Genomic DNA, 18,366 nt, shown 5'->3' with positions numbered 1-18,366 from the left:
GACAAAAATCTGAACTGTGCTGACACAGCTAAGGCAATTAACTCTTAAGGCATAACTGGGCTTGCATTTGGTCTCCCTCTGGGACGCTTGTACCATCTTTAACTTCAACAGTGTCAAAGAAAATTTTGGATGGAAATATTTGGATCAATGACAACAGGTAGATAAACCTTTGCTACAGTTTTCCCTTTTCTAAATTTGTTACACAGTCATACTTCCTCTATATTTACTGACACCAGGGAGATGAGAATTCACAAGTATATAATTTTTTGTTAATGACTCATCTATCAAGCTCCATAAGCATGTTAATCTGAATGTTGTATTTTTATGTCCTGAGTATATTTAAAATCTAAATCCTCTTCACACCCTCCATGATAGCTAGAGACATGCTGGGAAAAGACCGATGCTGCCAAGTTAGCGATGTCTCTGACTTTGGAAACTATCATGTGGATTTTTCCTTCGGGTGGTGTTTTCCTGAATGGCCAAAACCCATTACATTATGTTAGAATTGCTAAGCTCTTTGCATTACTATGCATTTTGCATTGTGCTCAATGACTGCTTTCCCAAGAGTCACTTTGACAGAATTTAAACTCACTCATAGTTCCTTAGTCTTCCACGTACCAGAGCCCAGCTCCTAACCTCACCACACTGGCTTTTGGTCCCGGGGTCCTTTCTTGTCCTGTTCATAAGGTCTAACATTTATTCATAGAATATAAAAGCAGGGGAGAAACTTCAATTTTATGAACTACGTTGACAATAGAAAAAAAGAGTTCTTTGAATCATCTAGGAGTATATGGGTTGAACCCCAGAAAGTTCCTGAATAAGAATACTATGGAAGTACAAAAACTCTGAAGTGAGTCATGAGACGGGCCCAAAGAGTTAGGACTTTTTGCAGCTAGTGTCCTGATTGTATACGTTTTCATTCCATGGTATATATCTTACCTTAACTTCCACATGTGCCATCAGTACTGCAAAATTGGTTAGGTGGTTGCAAGAGCATGTAGTGTGTGTCCTATTTGTTGTCAGGAGCCGGCAGCCTTGAGTTGACCAATAGCCTGTCATTGTGCGCTTGGAGTAGCTCCAAAATGAACAGTTTGGGTTGAAATTTTCCTCGGACTGCTACAGGGAAAAAAATCAATACAACCAATAACTACTTTATGATCACATAAATTAGGTAGACATTTTCTTTATATCAACACAACTTCATGCTGTGTTATAATTTTTGTGAAGATGTCTACCCATGATTTCCTATTAAGTGGGACTCATCATTTCTAAGCAAATTTGTTGTTGTCTATTCCTCCCCAGTTAGGGGTGAGTTTACTTTTTCAAAAATTAATATTTAAGTAATACTAATACCAATGTCTCAGCATCACAAAGTAAAGTATCTTCAATTAACTTCATAGTAAAGTATCTTGCCAAGTAAAGAATTCAATTGCTCTAAACAAATAAACTTCTGAAAGGATGGTCTTTAGAAATCTGTTTTTAACTTAGAATATAATCTTAGCATAGCACAAAAGTATATCTATACACAAAGACATAATTACTTATAATCTATGTGAAGCCATGTCCAGTTCTACTGAACATATTGCTATTTCTTTTTAATTATGGAGAGGCATTTATAAATCTATCTCTGAATGTTTCTGTCATAAAGCATTTACATATTCAGAAACATTCTCCTTCCCCATCTCAGAAAAAACTACCATTATCATATAGTAGGTTTTGAATTGCTATATTACAAAAAAAATAATATACTTTATGTGCATGCTGTAACAAATACAGATAATGTGGGCAACTGAACTTAACATGCCATTTTCTTACCTTAATGTGTTTAACAGTGAACACCACAGGATCAGCCAAATAAACCTTATTACTGAATTCCTTGTTTATCGCTGCTGTAATAACAGGGGAATTGACAATAACAGAATGATTGGTGGACATAGCTTCTGTTCCCAACTTCATGCTGGCGTTCTCCGTGGATAAATACGGACCCAAGTTGTTATATAGAACAAAGGCCACTCTGATCTCTCCTAAAATAAATGCAAATGCGAAATATAAATTGGGGAGAAACTGTGATCACTTTGTACATTTTACTTAAATTATATAGTTCTAATTAGATTGTAATCAGATTGTATAATACATATTCACAACAAAAGTTAAGCATTCATTTTAACCAAAGTGCCAAGTCATTCATTAACAAAGGAAAATCAAAAGATGCTGAAACAACTATATGTAAGTATTAAAAGAAATAAACCTTAATCCTTTTCTCACCCCATACTGAAACTTAATTCAAGATTGATCACAACCATAAACATAAAAAGCAGAACCATAAAGTTCCAGAACAAACTATAGAATATCTTTGTGATCCTGGGGAATGCAAAGATGACTTGGTTAGGACCTCAGAAACACTAATTATAAAAGAAAAGAAGGGTAAACTGATTTTTACCAAAACTGAAAACATGTCTATCAAAATGCAGCATTAAGAAAAGGAATAGGCAAGCCACAGACTAGAAAAAAATATATACGTGATTCATAAATATATAAAGCATTTCTGCTAATCAATAGCAAAAGAATAAATACCAGAATAAAATGACAAAGTACATAAACACACACTTTAGAAGAAAAGATAGAGGATAGGCTAAGAGACATATAAAAATTATGAACATCATTAATAATGAGGGAAATAATTATAATCACATTGAGATACCATTTCATACCCACTAGAATATCTCAAATAAAAAAAAAAACTGTCCACACTAATGTTGATAAGGATGTGGAAAAATTAGAAGTCTTGACATTGCTGGGGAAAGTATAAAATGTTTAACTATTTAGAAGAATGTTTAGCAATTTCTTATATAACCGAACATATATCTACCTTTCCTAGATCAGTGAAAACATAAATTTACAATGCAGAGAAAAAACTTGTATAAGAATGGTTATAGCATCATTATTCATAATAGCACCAAACTGGAAACAGCTCAAAAACCTATTAATAGGAGAATAAATTATGGCATATTAATATAATGGAATATAATATGCATCAATAAAGAAAAAAACTACTATACTGATCAATGGAGCATCATGATTGAATCTCAAAAATATTGAGTTAGAGAAGACAGAGAGAAAAGAGTTCACACTGTATGATTTCAGTTATATAAAGCCTAAGAACAGGCCAAAGTTGTAATGAGAAGAAAGCAGTTTCATCAGGTGGGGACAGGGGGCAAGCAGAATGGAAAGAGACACCAGGGAATTTTCTGGGTCATAGAAGAGATTTATAGCTTATATTATAAAGCATTATGGAGGATATGTACAGCTGTCAAATTCACCAAGCTGTTAAACACTTTTATGATATGTGCATTATATTACATAAAAACAAATATAAGGATTCAAAATTTTTACCTGTCTTAAACCTCAATTATGTTCTTTTAAGGTCACTATCTCCATACATCCTTCCACATTATTTTTTCCCTTATGATAATCTCTTATAGATAATCCTCTGTAAAAGTAACCATCTTTTAACACATTTTTAAAATCATCTGTCCTTTCTTAAAGAAGTCAAGCCTTCTATTATGAATTCATATTGCTCCAATAAGAGGTACTGCCCTGACTACTATGGATATTAAGATAAGTAAGTCACAGTTTTTGTGATTCAAATCTTAAAATCAAATGGGAATACAGACAAATAAATTGTATTTTTGAGGAGGGAGAGCACTGTCCAACATCTAAACTGTGTTCCCATGTTTGGGAAATTCCATACTCTTAGGGATTTATAGACACAATATTGGCATATACTTGCTTTCCCAGCCTGCCATGCAAAGAGGTTGCTCTGGGCTCCTCAGCTAGATGCATCCAATCAGATGCCCTGGCCTTGGACTTTGGACGGTTTTAGTGACACAGGAAGCAGGGGGTGGAGCAGCAGCAGTCGTCATTTGTGACACCAGTGACAGCTATGATTCTGGGCAATGGTACAAGCTGCTATCAGCATTCTTGCTTTTGTGTGTTTGGGGGCCTGACTCCCCAGCCCTGTCAGTGATTCTATGAGGTATATATATGAGGTATTTTATTATGAAAAGAGCTACCTAAAGGAGAGGGACATTCTGTAACGTTCAATCCACGTCTGTTAACATAGTACAAAGCAAACAATAGTAATTCACCAAATACTTTCTGGGTTCTTACAACACAGAATTGAATTTTAGTTCTTTCTTCTAGATTTAATATAAAAATGCTGATCTTTAGAAGGCTAAACATAAGAACATCTATGTATTTTTCTTCTTGACTATAACAACTTTTATTTCATTGACTTTTATTTACTGATATTCATACCAATTTCCACTCTCGGGATGGTGTCACGTTGCTATTACTGTAGGTAGCAGCCAGAAATGAGAGGTCCAGGGAAAAATAAAGCGGGGCCCCCACCATTACAATCTAACAGAGAACTTAAAACAGGAGGCTGGAGACAAAAGGAAGTCATGTCTCACCATGGACTCAGCAGTGCTGAGCCTGGTGCGGTAAGATTGCCGGGTGATCGGAACATCACAACAGGGATAGTGGGATAGTGCATGAGGAAGGGAGTCCTTGAGACTCTGTCTGTGCTGGGAAAGGGAGCCCCTGTAACAATTTCACTAAGACAAACAGCCTTTACTGACTGAGAAAGAAAGCCTTTGTAGCTGTACATTTTCCCCAAGGTTTAGAAGGGGGAGATAGAGGGGGAACCTAGAAACTGACTACAGTATATAACACCTAAGCCCCAATAGTGCACTCAGATTAGCTGAGTGCCTACTTGTAGCCTTGGCTCAAATGTATAGAACAAACCTACTAACAACTTTATTTCCTCTATACGTGGGGCATTCAAACTAGCCAGGTGCCTGCTTGCAGCTTCGTGCTCCTATGTGTTTCATAAATAAACTTGTTATCTCATTTCCATTACACATCTTGTCTCTCGCTTGACTTTGTCTTTTACCAGACAGACAAGAACCTAGAAACAAGCTCAGGGCCTAGGAGTCCTGACTCGGGTCTCTCCCCAGTAACATTGATATCTGACCTTGTTTTACCAGTGCCTTTGGTGGTTTATATATATATACACATACATATGTGTGTGTATGTATATATATATGTGTGTATATATACATATATACATACATATGGCACATATATAAAATATATGTATTCTACAAATCCTCCACTCTAAAATTAATGCTTTTTTCTCTCTCACATGTACAAACACACACATACACACATACATTAACTTGATAAATAAAATAAATGAACACAAAACATACAATGATTAATATAGAAATATATTTCAATCTTCATTAGTTTTGTCTCTGAAAGTTCACGTATTTATTTGATAAATTTTTAGTAAGTGGATCCAGGCACTAGTGTTATATCCGTGAATAAATTAGAAAAGGTCTCTGCTGTTATGGAGCTTACTGCTTAGAGAGAGGGTCAGATAATAAGCAGGTAATAGAAATAAAAATAAAAATAATAATTTTATATGCTGGCAAATGAATAAGTGCTATGAAGAAGAACTGGTTGATTGTTTTTACATTTCAAAAAAAAAAAAAAGAGAAGAATTGGCATAAAATGGCTAATGGGAGAAATGTCTATCTCTAGGGAGATAGGGAAAACCTTCCCAAAGAGGTAATATGTATACTGAGTACTGAGTGCTAAGTAGCTTATATATAAGGAATTGTGAAAACTGCATCCCAGGAAGGAAAAATAAAGCACAGAAAGCTGACACAGGGACACTCTCGGTGTGTTCAAGGCATAGCATCAAAGCAAGAGCAGGGAACTCTTGTGCAGTGGTGGTCAGCAGGTAAATCGGTGCAGCCACTATGGTAAGCAGTATGAAGGGTCCCTCAGAAAATTCAAAACAGAACTACCATATGATCCAGCAATGTCACTTTTGGGTATTTATCAGAAGTGAAAAACTAACTTGAAAAGATCTATGCACCAGACCTCCATGTTCCCGAAACATTATTATACAAGAGATGAGTCATGGAAATAAGCTAAGTGTTCACAGATCGATGGATGGATGGATGGATAAAGAAAATGTGGTATATACAAATACAATGAAATATTATTCAACCATAAAAAAGAAATTTTGCTATTTGTGACAACATGGCTGAATCTTTAGGTCATTAGCTAAGTGAAATAAGTCAAAGAAACACAAATACTGTGTGACCTTAATGATGAGATCTGTCCAGAAAGTATCCAGCCATGCACTATGAAAAGAGACGTTTATTGAAGACACGAGAAACACTGTACACAGGACAGTGACACCTCAGTCTCCTTACTAGTAGGCACCTTGGGACCTCACACAGTTCTCCCAACTGTAGCATGATGTTCCTTCTGCTCTGGTAGCAGAAGCCAAGGATGAATTTGCCACAACATGTTTAATGCCAAGATCCTGTGTCAAAAGTCTCAGACACAACAGTTTTTGCAATCCCCGGATCAGCTTCTAGCTCTCACACTGTGGGTCAGCAACCTTTGTTGACTGCAGCTGGTACCGTTCAACATTCTCAGGTGATCTGCTTGTTGCAGGTCTTCCAGAACATGGATCACTTTCAACAGATCCTTAACCATCTCTGAAGCATTTGTGCCACACTTTTATTTGCACTGCACTCACTGCATCATCCCGAAAGCCTTCTGACTCATCTGAACAGTTTCCATAGGAGAATGTTCAAGCTTAAGGCAAATCTGATGCAGATCCATTGCTCTACTCGCTCAGTCATTTTGAATGCAACTGCCACGCTGTAACATGCTCACACAAGGCATCTAGAGCCCTCACGGACCAGTGCAGTGAAGGCATCATTGTTCACACACGTGCATTCCAGTCCACTTCCTTGGCTGCCGGGGTACATTGACGTCTCACAAACCATTCTGGTTTCATTAACAATGGCTGGGCTTTTCCCAGACAGACCCTGATATGTAAAATCTCAGGAAAAACCATCTCATAACTGACTGGTGGTTCCCAGAGTTGGGAGTGGGGAAAAAATAGGAAAAAAAAATGGGTGAAAGGGAGCAAAAGATACAGTATGGGGACTGTGGTTAATACTGTACTGCATATTTTGAAAGTTAAGACAATAAATCTTAAATGTTAAAAAAAAACACAATAGTAACTCTGTGATGGTAGATGTTAACCAGACTTACTGTGCTGTTCATTTTGCAATATATACAAATATCAAATTATTATGTTGTATACCTGAAACTAGTATGTTATATGTCAATTATATCTCAATAAAATAAAGAACTGAGACTAAACTGTCAGGATCACAGAGTGAATGCTGAAGACAGGTGTGATGTGGGGCACTGGAGGCAGGAAGGAAGTGGACCAGGCAACACATGGTAGGGCTAATTATTTGATTTCATTCAGAGTATAACAGTCAGCAAACTGGAAAGATTACTGTTTCAGGAAGAACCTTTGTCAATAGGATATGGTATTTGAAGGCAAGAATAAAAGGAGGGAAGCCAGTTAGCAAGCTAATGTAGGACTGATTTTGTTCTACATAAAATTTACTGCTGCCTCCAAATCCACATGGTCAAAATAGCAACATAATAAGGATTTACAATTTCAATCTTATAAGATTTCCAACATTTAAAAAGAATTTTGTTTGGCTGACAACAAACAATTTGTTTTCCTTGATATTAACAGGCTATTAAAAAAAATCTAGTCACCTTGCAATATGAAACATCGGCTTTGAGATGGTTGCTAGAACTTGAGGTCATCTTCCTATCACTAACAGATTAAAAGATCTTACTTCCTTGGCAAAAATATACATTTTAAAATTAATATTAGTGAGGCTTGAGATATACTGTCTCTGTGGGATTATTTATTTATTTCGTTTTAATTACCTTCAGTGAATTTAACCCAGTCCTAAACTGGCCTGTTTACAAGTTCCATTCCACAGAAGCATCTCTTCACATTAAATTTTCTATGCGATGTGTGGAAGAAAAACATACAAACACCCACCATCAAAAACAAGTGAATAAGGAAAAAACACATTAATTTTAAAATTACAAGCAAAATTGTCACTGAAAATTTTAGAAACCAAACTGACAACTGAGTAAGAGTTATTTATGTCTTTCAAGGGAAAAAGTCAGATCATCTGGATTTCCTAATTTTCTAATTTCTCTCATATTTCACTTTGTGCCATTTTACTACAATGGAAACAATCTCGAAGTCTGAGAATGTTGTAAAATGAATGCTCTTGCTATATTGTTTGTACAGGGCATAGGAAGAGGAGGAATAGCAGGAGAATGAGAACAGTGGAGCGAGAGGAGACACACAGCAGACGACTTGGACATCAGATTTTGAACAACACGTTTAAAATTCTAAGCCAAGAAGCTATGTGCTGCATTGATGGCAAGTTTGGTTCGACCAAGCTTCACTCTGACATACCATTTCGGCCATTTTGCTTCAACGTATTTGCAGAGAGCTGGATGGTGCTTCCAGGAGCCACGGTTTCTGGAAATTTTAAGTCTTCTAAGTTCCCTTCTGTGCTCAGCCTTGCAACTTCTAGCTCTGTGAACAGCAAAGAGGTATCAGCACTTATTGGGAAATATGACAAAGCTAAGGTAATTTCCTAAATCACTGGAATAGTTCTGAAGTCAAAATATTGGAATTAATCTTCTATTTGTTATGTTTTACAGTAGTTCAACCTTTTATTTAGAAAGTATTATCGTATAATCATAAGTTTTTTCAAAATAAAGCAAACAAAAGCTATGAAAATCAGGCAAATAATTCAAATGTATCAGTTATGAGTTGAAATTTAATATTTAAACTCAAATACTTTGTCATTGACTTAAAGTTTATTTTCAAAATAATATCTCTATTTTACACATCAGACAAAATACTTTTATAATATAGAGCTGCACCATTTTATCAATATTGATCTATCATTAAATCTAATAAGTTGGAAACAGCTTTATCAAATGTTTTAAAATAAAACTGTCAACTACATCTTTATATACAATAAAATAGATTTATCCTCTTTATGAGCCAATAACACAATTATCAAAAATTGTTTTAACCCCTAACTTAGATGACTGATTTCTTTACAGTATATAATCAGAGGCACTCCTATAATAACTGAAGTGAATCATAAGCCCTGCACTATGGGGATTATGCATATAAACAAATATACATTAAATACTAAAATAAAATTAAATGGACCTCACTGTAAGTGATCTCAGGCTAATATGTCCAATATTGGAATGTCCTAAGGAGGATAACATAGATGATTACAAGGACTTTTTTAAACCAATGACAGGTGATACCTTCTTTTTTTTATTAATTTTGTTATTGTTATTCACTTACAATTGTCTGCATTTTCTCCCCATCCCTCCATCCTACCCCAGCCAAGCCCACCTCCCTCCCCCACCTCCACCCTCCCCCTTGATTTTGTCCTTGTGTCCTTTATAGTAGCTCATGTAGACTCCTCTCCCCACTATCCCCTCCCCACTCCCCTCTGGCTATTATTACATTGTTCTTAATTTCTCTGGTTATATTTTGTTTGCTTTTTTCTTTTGTTATGTTCTTAATTATAGAAAAAGAATAGAGTATCATTCATAATATCTAGGCCGCCATAGATACTTTTTTCTTTTCCCTCTCCTGCTGTACAAGAGTCTTTGGCCCTTCTGTAGAACAAAGGCCACTCACGAATATTGTCTGTGTTCTCCCTGACAATGTCAGTCTTCAAAAGGTTATCAGCCAGCACAAAGGCACTTTCCTCCACAGTGTCCAGCAGCATGGTGGCTGCTCGGAGTTGATCACTTGTAGTCAGGTCTCTCCACGCATTCAAGGCTTGTGGCTGGAGGAGGTTGTTAACTGTCTCGACCATTGCCTAAGAGAGGGTGAACAGAATGGCAGAGGCCTCTAGTGAACCCACCAAGCTGTCAGACATCCAGGTGTACATGTTGCCGAGCAAGCAAGGACCAGCAGTGTGCATGAGTTCAGTATTGTCCCAGCCTCCCCTGTGACATGCCGCCGCAGAAGCATTCATTATTTTGTTCTGTAAAACCTGAGCTGAGGCCTTGCGAGGCAAGAGGAAAACCTGCTTTTGTTTTGAAGGACAAAAATATAGCCATGCTTGTTTCTTAGAATGAACAGCAAAGGCTTCATTAAGACTATAATCAGAGCTTTAAATTATTTGGCTGGTGAACTGCTGTCAAGTAATTTAAACCAATACTTTTATTACATCATCCACAGAAAATAATTCTTTCGATATACCACCATAAAACTAGATGCTGAACATAACAAAAAATAAAAGGATATCTATAGATAGGATAATACAGGAATTTTTTGCCTATAGGTTGAGGCCTCACTCAGCAAACCATTTTTTTCTTAGCCAGCTAGTAAAATGTCGGAATGGGGAAAATATCAAAGCGTACAGACTCCCAGGAGCTTTGGATATGTTGTGTGTGGAGAGACACCTTCACACTGTTTACTGTTGTGGAGGGGAATAAACAGTTGGAACTTGCTCTTATGGCCCTCAGGTGTTTTTCCTTGAAAAAATCAGCAGTAGGTACACTCCCATGTAGAGATAAAGCACCACATTTCACATTGCTTCATCCAAAAGAATCATCTCTGTAGTCATATTTCCTGTGGTTAGCTTTATGTGCTAGGTCACGAAGAAAAAATAGCTCTCCAAATAAGGCCTTCTTAAGGTTTTATTCAAACACAGAGAATTGCGAAATAGAAAAATACAACATCTGAAGTTTGAATGGAATCATCCCTGAGCCCTTTGATTATGAAATACCCATCTTATCCAGAAATGAAGTTGAATAAACAGCCAACACAAGCAATTTCTAGGCAGCACATAAGGTTTTAAAACAGGATTCACGTTATTGACAGGTTGGTAGGGATTGGGAGAGACTGGAGAAATAGACAGTACGCTGCAATGTTTTCTTCTGGTTGGTGTTTTCATAGTAACCAAGTAACAACTCTTAAAAATTCAGCTTCATAATGAAACACCTTGGCTGACAATTAACCCCAGCCTCAAAAACTAATTTGCCTTTTGATAAAAGTTGTTTTTCTTGATATTTTTCCCAGCTATTCCAAGTTCTGGCCAAGTATCAATTTCACTGGACTTTTATGTAAAATAGTCCTACTTGGAACTCGAGTACTTTGCATCATTTAACAAAAATCTCTCATGAGTCTAACGAATGGAAGTTAAAACATGACCTAGAAGCCAGACAAAAGCATCTCTGGATGACAACAAAATGAGCTGCTTTCCAGGAAGTTCTCTATCGGGGCGATGCCAACAGGATAAGCCAAACAGGTCGGTGACCGATAGAAAACTAACAAACAAAAGTTTTGTTATTTTCTAAAGCCAAATGGAGAACACCAGTCTCTTAAATTCAAGGAATTATTCTTTCTGGGATTAGATGATCCTCTGAGTGCATTAGAAATGCTCTGAAAATCCCACTTGCCACAGGAATTATGCCTGTCCTGTAAGGAACAGCCGATTTAACAGTAGTCAGTAATCTTCCCTTCATTAATTTTAACCTCATCCCAGGGAAAAATATTTTGAAGACAATACAATGTCCTGGCCTTTATTATTTTTAATTTTTTAATTAAAAATGCAAAAGGAAAAAATAACAAAAAAAGAAACAACTATGATCAACCCTGCAAAGGTTCTAAATAGGAACCTTTTTATAGGAGATTTCTTTAATTAAAATACCATGTCTTTGAATTGGTAGCAATGAATCAAAGGCACCCCTCACTAATTTATCTTAGTTTTGCAACTGAAAATGTATAAATGGCAATATTTCTTCATAGTTATAAATTATGAGTATATTTTCAACTACTGCATCTTCCCTTGAGAGACAGTCTTTAGAGAAACTTTCTATGAGAGACCCCAAATTTCCAAGTATATCATAGAAACTTTCGACTTAAAATATGGCCCTAAGCTGCCTTCTTATACCACATACAAGAATAAATTCAAAATGGATTGAAGCCTTAAATGTTAGACTCAAAACCATAAAAATCCTAGAAGAAAACACAGGCAGCAAAATCTTGGACATTGCTTGTAGCAATATTTTATCAGACATATCTCCCCAGGCAAGGGAAACAAAAGAAAAAATAAACAAGTGGACTACATCAAACTAAAAAGGTTTTGTACAGCAAAGGAAAACATCAACAAAAGAAAAGACACCCCACAGGATGGGAAAACATATTCACTGTTACACCTGATAAGGAGCTAATGTTCAAAATTGATAAAGAATTTACAAAACTCAACACCAACAAATGAAACAACCCAATTAAAAAATGGGTAAAGGACCTGAATAGACACTTCTCCAAAGAGTTCATACAGATGGACAATAGACAAATGAAAAGATGCTCAATGTAACTAATTATCAGAGAAATGCAAATTAAAAACACAATGAGATATCATCTAATACATGTCAGAATAGCTATCACCAATAAATCAACAAATGTAAGTGCTGGAGAGGATGTGGAGAAAGGGAAACCTTTTTGCACTTTTGGTGGGAATGTAGATTGGAAGAGTCACTATGGAAAGAAGTAAGGAGTTACCTCAAAAAATTAAAAATGCACCTGCTTTTTGACCCAGTGATTCCACTTTTGGGAATATATATCTGAAGGAACCCAAAACACTAATTCTTAAGAAAATAAGCACTCCTATGTTCACTGCAGCATTATTTACAATCACCAAGATATGGAAGCAGCCTAAGTGCCCTTCAGTAGATGAGTGGATAAAGCAACTATGGGACATTTACACAATGGAATAGTATTTGGCCACAAAAAAAGGAAACATTTACCTTTTGTGACACTATGGATGGACCTGCAGAACATCATGCTAAGTGAAATAAGCCAGTCAGAAAAAGACAAATACCATATGATTTCACACATAAGTCGAATCTAATGAACAAACTGAACTAACAAGCAACCTAGAGACAGACTCTTAGATGGAGAGCAGGAGGAGAGCTAAGGTGGTGGGGGGTTAGGGGTTGAAGGGATTTAGCAAAAAAGCAAAAGGGCTCATGGACATGGACAACAGTGCGGTGATTGCAGGGTGGAGGGAAGTATAAGTGTACTAAATGGTAATGGAAAAAATACAATAAAAAATTTTTAAAATAAAGAAAATAAAAATGCTTTGTTAAATCTTAGATAAATAAAGAAGTTTTTATTTGTCTATTTGTTTTCTATGAGAAAAAATATGGCCATAAAATCTGGGTAGGTAAAGACACAAATATAACATTTATTTTTATTATAAAACCACTTATGATTGTTTAAGTATAATTGCAAGGAAATGTCAATACAAGGCTTGAGAGACAAAGTTCTGTAGAATCAGAATGTGGGATTTGGAACTGTATCTGCTGAGATTCCACCTGGACTCTGCCACTTATTAGCTGTGTGATGATGGGCAAATTATTTAACCTCTCTGTCCTTCATCTGTACATTGGCAATAATAATATAATCATTTCAAGGTTGCCTGGCTCATACTAAATGCTTGAAGTAATCTTTACATTAATTTGACATAAAAGTCCAGTGTGGGGAGCAGAGAGGTCGTCATGGAAGGAAGCACTAGTCATGCTTGATAATTGCAAAATATTCATCTGAAGTGAGATCTGAAATGAATAACTCTTCTGCAATGGAATTTTCATGAACAGACCTTTCATTGAACTTAACTTTAAAGACTACATATACTACATGAGCTTTGAGGAATGGGAGAGTATAGCAACATGTGCATTACCTAGTTTATAATGTGTGTTCAAAAGGCTTGAGCAAACTAACATGTTTTCTGCTACTGAGGTAGCCCAATTAAGTCAATCTTAATGATAAGTTTATAATGAATACAATTTGTTTAATCTTTGTGAAGATTGCTGACAAGTCCCTGTTACCAATGTAATGAAGGCCAATTAAATGGTCACGACTTCTCAATGATAAGAAAAATATATCTATATTTTGTTTTCCTTATACATTTATGCATTTGTACATTTTTACCCACAAATGATGACTTCTGATTATAAAATATTTTTGTCAAATTATTATTTACATTGTTTTCATTAGGTCAACACCTCTCTTTAAAATAGGTTGATTTTCACTTTATTGGATTATAAAGAAATGAGCTTAACTATACTATACGTAAAACAAGGTTGAACAGAAATGTGCAAGGGATTTGATTAAAATAAGGTACTGGGACATCACTTTAAAGTCCAATGGCTCTTGGTGATTTCTCTTCTCTACCATAAATATTTTTCTGACATAAACCTTATATTCTAAAATTGGAAGAAAATAAGATTGGTCCTGAATTTATCATAAAGAAATTTATATTCTTATCACAATGCGTTGACCCAGAAAGACAAAAAAAGTCACCTAATGGTTTTGACATATACAGATTGAAATAATCTAAAGGTTTGAGACCTGAATTTAATTAACAATCTCTTTGCCAGAATTTGAATGGTAATTCACTTAGGTAATCACTTCTAAATTACTAGAAATTAAATAGGAGATGGGCACTGGAAATTTGCATTCCACTTCCGCCACTAAATTTCAGTGTGCCTTTGGACAAATTCATGTTTGCTAACCAATCAATAAAGTCAACTACACACACAAAAATTCTCATCGTGTTTCATATGAGGCTACTTAGGGACATCCCACTATTAGATTACACTATTCTCATTATATAGTCCATTAACTAGACTCTGAAGTGACTTTTGATTGTTTTTAAAAATGAAATATAAATTAAAAAGTGTCAAAAGTCACTTAGATTCATACCAGGGACATGATACACCATGTCCTTTTGGACATACATCTACTTTACAAAACTTTATTGGGTCTCTCATAATTATTCAGACCTTAAGTGAATTCATTTGACTAGTTTTACTCATAGTATATAATTGTAGTATGTTTGTTAAAAGATGGTATGAACTGTATAATCACACTTTACATATTTTAAAAGGGAGAATTTAGTTGTTTTACTACTGTGAAAAATTTGGGGGAAACCAGCTCTATATCCTTCCAATAAAAACATTTTTTAAAAAAATGTTTCTAAGAGCATGTGCTTGTGAAATAGGTTAGGATGCCTCAGTAAGAATACACAAAAGGATCAATGGTGAGAAACACATCGATGTCACTTCTTACCCAGGAGAGCAGTACATTTCAAACTAGGTAAGCAGAGTACCTGGAGAACATACCTACGCCTCGTCCTTCATTGAAAACCAACAAAATAAAGACCCAAATCAAATGAACACCTTGTGAAAAGGTACATAACCTTATTACCATTGCATTTTTCAGAAGACAAGGTTTTTAATCATGAACTCATCCAGGTTTTAGCTCAAGTTATCAACTATTCAAAGAGGTCTTTCATTATCAGTTTATCTAGGAAGAATGACCCCAGCATTAAATCAATTACCTGGTTTGTTTTCATGAATCCTTATCAAAAGTATCTCATATATTTATTTACCTAAATGACTTGACTAGTCCATGATATTCACAGGGAAAGATCTTGCTCATTTTGCTCCCTGGGGTATATATTAGTACCTTCAGATATTTGGGGGTATTTAATAAATGCCCATTAAACAGATAACCTATTTTTACTATCGAATCATTAGTGACCTTATATAAAAGAAAAAAACTGAAAGCATCTTCTTCTAGTTGTAGAAATTTTTGCCATGTATTCCGAGACATCTTCTGAGAGATTAGGTGCTCAGGTACCACTATGGAATGGGAAGAAGACAGGCCAAGTTAGAGGGAATTAAGAAGATAATCAGAGTTCAAAGAGAAACGCAGAACCACAGGTTACTGTAGTGAATGCAGACCACTATGCACAACAATATATTTAAAATGTTAAGTGTGCCAGAGCTCACTTTCCATGTAACTCAGTGAGGTTTTATCCCATATGTATGATATGCAAAGAACTAGGGAATTGACTGCTTGATGGAAAGAAAAGAAACATGGAGTCTGCCCTCACTTTGCCTAAGGTCGAAGGCAGAAGGTATTCCCAGAATAGAGCTAGAAATGCACAGCATATAAGACAAAAAGTAACACATTCTTGCTGAAGAAGATGAAGAAAAGATCCCAGAAGCTGTACAGTTTTGAGTTAGACACTGAAAGAGAAATAAACGTTCCTTGATTATGATAAGCAACTTTGAGGCTAAAGGACATAATAAGCAAGTTGATGATTAAAAAAAAAGGTAGAAATGTGTGGGGTTTGGGATAAGGAAAATATATGGTTCATGGAAAGAGTGTTGAAACATCAGTATGCTGGGAAATGGTAGGTAGAAGTCAGATCTTTGAAGATCTTAGGTATCATAAAATTTTAAAGAGTTTTATGGAAAGGAGTTATATGGTTCGATTTCTTTTTAAACAAAATTTCCTCTGAAAATATATTAAAGGATAAATGGAGAACATAGATATACGAAGCCAAGAAAAGTAACAAAGTAGGGAATAAATTCTATGTAAGTTCGTTATTTTTTAAAATATTTTTGTGTTAAAACAAAACACATGTATAAATAAGGAAATTATTATTAGGCAGCCCATTAGAAAGTTAAGAGCAATTGTTTCCTATGAGTAGATAAATTTGAGTTAATAAATAGCTTTTCTGTTGGTGCACGCAGTGATGCTGAGTGAGCATCACTGAAGTCTCCCCGCCTGCAGTCGTCTTGTAAAAGTCAGAGTCTCCCAAAGCGCCGGGACAGCTACAGAAGTGATTTATGGAAGGTTTGAGCTTTGAAACAACAGATGAGTGTCTGGGGAGCCATTTTCAGCAGTGCAGAATGGTCACAGACTGTGTGGTGTTGTGAGATCCAAACACCAAGCTCTCCAGAGGCTTTGGGTTTGTCACATATGCCACTGTGGAGGAGGTGGAGGCAGCCATGAGTGGAAGGCCACACAAGGTGGCTGGAAGAGTTGTGGAACCAAAGAAGGCTGTTTCAAGAGAAGCTTCTTAAAGATAGGGTGCCCACTTAATTGTGAAAAGATTTTTTCAGTGGTATTAAGGAAGACACTGAAGAACATCACCTAAGAGATTATTTTGAACAGTATGGGAAAATTGAAGTGATTGAAACCATGACTGACCAAGGCGGTGAGGAAAAGAGAGGCCTCGCTTTTGTAACCTTTGATGACCGTGCCTCTGTAGACAGGTTTGTCATTCAGAAGTACCATCCTGTAAATGGCCATAACTGGGAGGTAAGGAAAGCCCTACCTAAGCAACAGCTGGCTAGTGCTTCATCCAGCCAAAGAGGTCAAAGTGATTCTGGAAACTTCGCAGGTGGTTGTGGAGGTGGTTTTGATGGGAATGATGACTTTGGTTGTGGAGGAAACTTCAGCAGTTGAGGTGGCTTTGTGGGCATCCATGATGGTGGTGGATACGGTGGCAATGGGGATACAATGGATTGGGTAATGATGGCAGCAATTTTGCAGGTGGCAGAAGCTACAGTAATTTTAGTGATTACAACAATCAATCTTCAAATTTTGACCCATGAAAGGAGGAAACTTTGGAGGCAGAAGCTCTGGCCCCTATGCTGGTGGAGGCCAATACTTTGCCAAGCCATGAAACCAAGGTGGCTACAGCAGTTCCAGCAGCAGCAGTAGCTGTGGCTGTGGCAGAAGGTTTTAATTAACTGCCAGGAAACAAAGCTTAGCAGGAGAGGAGAGTCAGAAGTGACAGGGCAGCTACAGGTTACAACAGATTTGTGACCTCAGCCCAGCACAGTGACGGCACGGCTTAGCTTCTACAAAGAAGATGTGTTTTATTTTAGACAATACTCTTGTGAACAGGCAAAAAAGTCGAGGACTGTATTTGTGACTAGTTGTGTAACAGGTTATTTTAGTTTCTATTCTGTGAAAGTGTAAAGTGTTCCAACAAAGAGTTTTTAATGCAGTGTTTATTTATTTATTTTTGCACCCATGCTGTTGATTGCTAAATGGAATAGTCTAATCATGGCACTGAATAAATGTGTCTTTAACAAAAAAAATTAAAAAATAGCTGACATTTTTGAAACTGCCTAGAAATACTTTACTATTTACTTCTACATCTTTGTATTTTGATATGTTCTGATAGTAATATTTCCTTATCAACATATAATGTAATAATTTTGCTGAACATTTTTGTTTTAGTCTTATTGTATGTTATATAGTTATGTTTAATTATTTTTCTTTGTGATTAAATATCAGCAAATAGAGAGAGATAAAAATAAGTTTTCAGGTCTGCTCTGCTCTCATCTCTTGTTTTATGAATGTATTTATAGAGTCAGTTTACATTGAGTTATAATTTTTTAAAAATAAGAACTTCAACTCTTCATTTTTGTCTGCTTGATATGAAGTTTCTCAGTTGAGAATAAAATAAAATAGAGTATAAAGTTAAAATTATACTGAATAGGGAACATTTTACTTATGTTTAGATA

The 18,366-nt window shown here is 35.9% G+C and overlaps 1 protein-coding gene and 1 pseudogene across 19 annotated transcripts in view; one reads left to right on the top strand and one right to left on the bottom strand.

The window, feature by feature from the left end:
• The window catches only part of ADGRL3 (adhesion G protein-coupled receptor L3), a 757,443-nt gene that overhangs the window by 109,840 nt on the left and 629,237 nt on the right, over positions 1 to 18,366 (bottom strand). For all 19 annotated transcript variants that reach the window (XM_053922390.2, XM_045185777.3, XM_053922389.2 and 16 more), the window contains 4 exons: positions 9,656 to 9,839; positions 8,396 to 8,518; positions 1,816 to 2,024; positions 940 to 1,116 (listed from right to left, as the gene is read on the bottom strand). In XM_053922390.2, the coding sequence (XP_053778365.1) occupies positions 940 to 1,116; positions 1,816 to 2,024; positions 8,396 to 8,518; positions 9,656 to 9,839 (693 nt within the window). The remainder of the gene's footprint in view (positions 1 to 939; positions 1,117 to 1,815; positions 2,025 to 8,395; positions 8,519 to 9,655; positions 9,840 to 18,366) is intronic.
• On the top strand, positions 16,738 to 17,516 carry LOC128780659 (heterogeneous nuclear ribonucleoprotein A1-like; annotated as a pseudogene).

The sequence above is a fragment of the Desmodus rotundus genome, chromosome 4 (genome assembly GCF_022682495.2).
Source record: "Desmodus rotundus isolate HL8 chromosome 4, HLdesRot8A.1, whole genome shotgun sequence".
NCBI lineage: Eukaryota > Metazoa > Chordata > Mammalia > Chiroptera > Phyllostomidae > Desmodus > Desmodus rotundus.
The sequence above is the reverse complement of the archived record's forward strand: the minus strand, read 5'-3'. Positions and strand labels throughout refer to the sequence as shown.